The sequence below is a fragment of the Macadamia integrifolia genome, chromosome 13 (genome assembly GCF_013358625.1).
Source record: "Macadamia integrifolia cultivar HAES 741 chromosome 13, SCU_Mint_v3, whole genome shotgun sequence".
Classification (NCBI taxonomy): Eukaryota; Viridiplantae; Streptophyta; class Magnoliopsida; order Proteales; family Proteaceae; genus Macadamia; species Macadamia integrifolia.
Genome location: NC_056569.1, coordinates 14329335 through 14333472, shown reverse-complemented (window position 1 = coordinate 14333472; position 4138 = coordinate 14329335). Strand labels below are relative to the sequence as shown.

Below are 4138 nucleotides of genomic sequence, written 5' to 3'. Positions count from 1 at the left end.
GTTGGTGTGTATGCACCTATGAGAGGGTGTGCAAGAGCATCTTCAATGCGAGGCAGTAGTCTTTTCCCATTTGTTATGTCTAGGCGTAGATGCATCACTTGGCGTTCTTTTTTCCTAATAAATAGGGAGATGGATCCTAAAAGGCAGCGGGACCAACGGAATCACACGCAAACGAAAGAATTTTCATTTTTCATGAGGGTGGGGCTGTTATTTTGTCCCTCCCTATGTCTGGGTGTAGAGGCCACTCTGCCTTTTAGGATTTTTTCCCCTACTAAATAAATAAACAAAAAGAAAAAGATAAATAAATATGCTCCTTCATCAGGCGGTTGAGAATCTCTAGTAGGACTCACCAAAGGAAGAGTCCAAATTGTCTTACACCCTAGCCATTGACTGCTCAGTGCTACTCCCCATTAGGCATTAAGGGTGACTTTGTAGCTGCCTATACCTATGCGACAACCATGCTGATCACATTTTTTTTTTTCTGGGAGTGCGAGCTTTTAGGCCTTTTATTTGGGTTGGAATCTCAAATTCTCAATTACGTTTAGGAATTACGAACCCTCAAAGGTCAATGTTGTATATTAAATGTCAATTGGGTTCCCCACGACCCATCGATGAGTCCTGAGTTCATTTCCAACCCCTTAAGAATTGTCTTTATCCAGTTGGAGTTAGGCTTAAGAGTTGGGAGTTCTTAAGTCAGTCAATACTTCCATAAAATAAGAAGAAGATAAGCTAGGACCATTATCAACCTCATCTCTCATAAATTTCCAATGAAGCAAGCAAAGAACCAGAAGAACTCAGAAGGTGATAATAGTTAGTAATGGCGTTTGGAGTACAATACCTGGACCTGATATTGGTCCCAGGAGGGCTCTTGATCATGTTCACCTACCATCTCTACCTCATCTACAGAGTCCGAACAAATCCCAAAGCAACCACCATCGGCTATGAGAACCTCAACAAGAAGAGTTGGGTTAAGTGCATGATGGAGGTATATATGTTGCCTTTTCATAATGGTTCGAGCTTTTAGGTGAAACGATCGCGAACATAATATTCGATTGCAGCTAATGGGTATTTCTTATGCAGGGTGATTCATCTCATCTAAGTTTGGCACTTTCAGTGATATCAACAAACACAACAAGTGCAATTTGCTTAGCTACCATTTGTCTTACACTAAGCTCCCTGATAGGAGCATTGGTGGGAAGCTCATCCAGTAATCTCTTCAGGAACGTGTTTATACTCGGAGACTCAAGCGCCGCCACCGATTCCCTCAAGTACATAACCATGCTCTTATCTTTCATTCTTGCCTTCTTGACGTTCATCCAGGCGGCGAGGTGCTTTGTTCAGGCCGATTTCTTTATAAGTACACCCAATACGGATTTGCCGGTGAGTCTTGTTCAGGCGGCAGTGATAAGGGGGAATAATTTCTGGCAGGTTGGGTTGAGGTTGCTTTACTTTGCTATGGTTTTTTTATTTTGGAGTTTTGGGCCGATACCGATGTTTGCAGCATGTGTGATTATGGTGGTGGTCCTGTCTTACTTGGACTCCAATTCTATGCCTTTGCATCACTATCGGCCGGTGATCAAACCAGCTCCGGCAAAGAAGGTGGTGGATAATGTAGCCGCTGCGGTTAGGGAAGCGGAGCGCTCTGGAAAGCTGGTGGTGGAGGAGATGGCCAGTGCTTTTAGGGCAAGAGATCACCATGGCGTCTAGAGATCCACATAAGGTTTTGGGTGCAATCATGTCAAAAGGTTATTGGTAGAGTTTTGTTGAGGGATGCAGCGGCAAAGTCAAGTTGCTTGCCCCACTCTCTCTCTCTCTAAAAAAACTTGAGCGTCAAGTTTTAAATTCAGATTCGATCATACTAAATGTATTGGTATATTACCTTATAATGTTTATCTGTCCATTTATTTTAAAAATATTCATTTTTCTTGCAACAGATTTTCTGTACATTATCTCTTGTAATTTGGCCAACTTTATTGAAATCTTTGGGTTCATCTATCCATAAAAAAATTTCAGTTCTACCTAATCTTCACATGGCATCCAAAAAAAAAATAGTAGTGCCAATCTAGAGATGCATTCTAGATTTATGGGAATAGAAAAATTACTTTCATTTATTTTATACGACTCGTGCTTATAGAAATTATTTATGTTCAATGCATATAAATGTAGTTCCCTATTTATAATATAGAGAAGAGTGATTAATTAAATATGAATATGAGTTTCAAAAACGAGGTTGGCACGGCAATTACTTGATAATGAGAAAAATCAAGTCTTTTTTTAGGTGGGTGGGGATGAATGGATAATATATTCTAGAAAAAAAATATAAAAGAGGCAATCGGAGTGGAAACCCCTAACAAATTAACACTATTTGTAATTTGTGCCTTTATATATGTGTATGTTAATTTTGATAAATAATCAGTTAAGAGTAAAATGGAAAAAGTTTCTACCATTTTTTTGTCTCATACTAAGTTGTTCCATATGAAAAGATTATTTAAGAAATTTTCATTGATGAATATCTAGAAATAGTCTAGATTGGCCACATTTCAAATTTTAGACTTAGATTCATCTTATATTTTTCTATATTTATGGTGAATTCCTTGGATCTTTAACCTGCATATTTTAATTTTTTTTCATTAGATTTTAAAATTTTTATTTGATTTCACTCAGTCTACCTTGTTTCTTATGAAACATAATATTTGAGAAAGAGACTCTGATGTCTTGAGCTCTATGTAATCTTCCACATGATAGATATTTAAGTAGGTCCAAAGATACTTTCTAAACCTAATAGACAAAAAACTTATCTCAAAAATAAATTTAAAAGAGAGAGGAAAATTAAATGTTTGCAATTATTATATATAAAATTAGTCAATGGGAAGAATTACAATTATAGAGGTTTTGTTAATATTAAAGCGATTAATTTATATAGAAAAAATGTCTTTGAACATGAGACGTTCTCTAGGCCCACTTACATGAGTGTAAATAAAAAATATACCATATTCGAAAAATTATAAAAACACTCACATGTAGAAGTAGACAATGTCTCATGTTCAGAAAACTCTTTCCTTTAATTTATAATTAAAAATAGAAACCAATGGTTGGAAGGCTATTAGAATATTCAGAGACTTTCTCACGTTTATATTATCATGAGCTATGGTAGTAGGAAAAATTAAATTTCCATACATAGGATTTTCCCGCAGAGTGTTTACTCATATGTGACAATATATTTCCTTTCTGTAGTTTTAAATTTTAGGGATTACAATATTTTAAGGTTTATGTTAATATACAAGAAGAAAATATAAGTCATTTTTTTTTAAGTGGGTTTTGAAATAAGTCTACGCTGATACAAGGTGTAAATATCCTATTATAAACTTATTTTTTTGCTAAGCAATTCCCTATTACAAACTGTAATAGTTCATAAATAAACGTTTCAAACACATGGTTGATAGTTCAGCCATGTATATGCTCGCTGTCAGCTGGCCCTTCCATTATAAACCTTCTAATAAATCAATGTGACGCACTGTATATAAATATTTAATATGGGATAAAGAATGGTACATTGTTGGCACAAGAAACGTTTAGACACAATAGGGTGCAGAAAATGGTGCGCGCTATCTCCACATAACCTGAAGAACCTCCTGCCCTCTTTTTCTCATATAATATACGTAGGGCAAGAGAACCCTATCCGTTTACATAGCCATTGCAATAATGTGGAGATCAATAGAGAGCACATGGAGGCATTTGGACATAGAGACACGCAAGCGGTTAGGGTTCCTTTCTCCATATATATAGTAATGCAAGAATGACTAGTCTTCCTATTTGGAGTTTAGATGGTTGAGAACTAGTGCGGGCTCTACTACTGGGATAAGTCTAACTTATGGCATAAAAGACAAGAAAATTATGGATTAAGAGGCGAGATGATCTTAGTTATGTTTGAAATCATATTTCAAAATTGATCAAAACATCCCTGTAGGATTAATCAGGTCAAAATTGAATAAATGATCTTAGAATCAATCCAAATTTAAAATAAAAAAAATATGAGGTTCACAAATAAGTTTTTTGTATTCAGAATTAGTTTAAAAATGAGTTTATTTGAACATTCTCTTTGAAAAGAATTCTATTTTGGCCTTATGTTTTTTTTTTT

The 4138-nt window shown here is 35.5% G+C and overlaps 1 protein-coding gene across 1 annotated transcript; it reads left to right on the top strand.

The window, feature by feature from the left end:
• Positions 1-683: 683 nt before the first annotated feature.
• On the top strand, positions 684-1915 carry LOC122060226. The gene is made up of 2 exons (XM_042623420.1): positions 684-985; positions 1081-1915. Exons 1-2 carry the CDS (start codon positions 818-820, stop codon positions 1705-1707), a joined length of 795 nt encoding a protein of 264 aa, XP_042479354.1. The 5' UTR covers positions 684-817; the 3' UTR covers positions 1708-1915.
• The last annotated feature ends 2223 nt before the right edge of the window (positions 1916-4138 follow it).

Coding starts and splice junctions, on each gene's coding strand:
- LOC122060226 (XM_042623420.1), top strand. CDS start 818: ATGGCGTTTGGAGTACAATACCTGGACCTGATATTGGTCCCAGGAGGG. Junction 986..1,080: donor GGGTTAAGTGCATGATGGAG/GTATATATGTTG, acceptor TTTCTTATGCAG/GGTGATTCATCTCATCTAAG.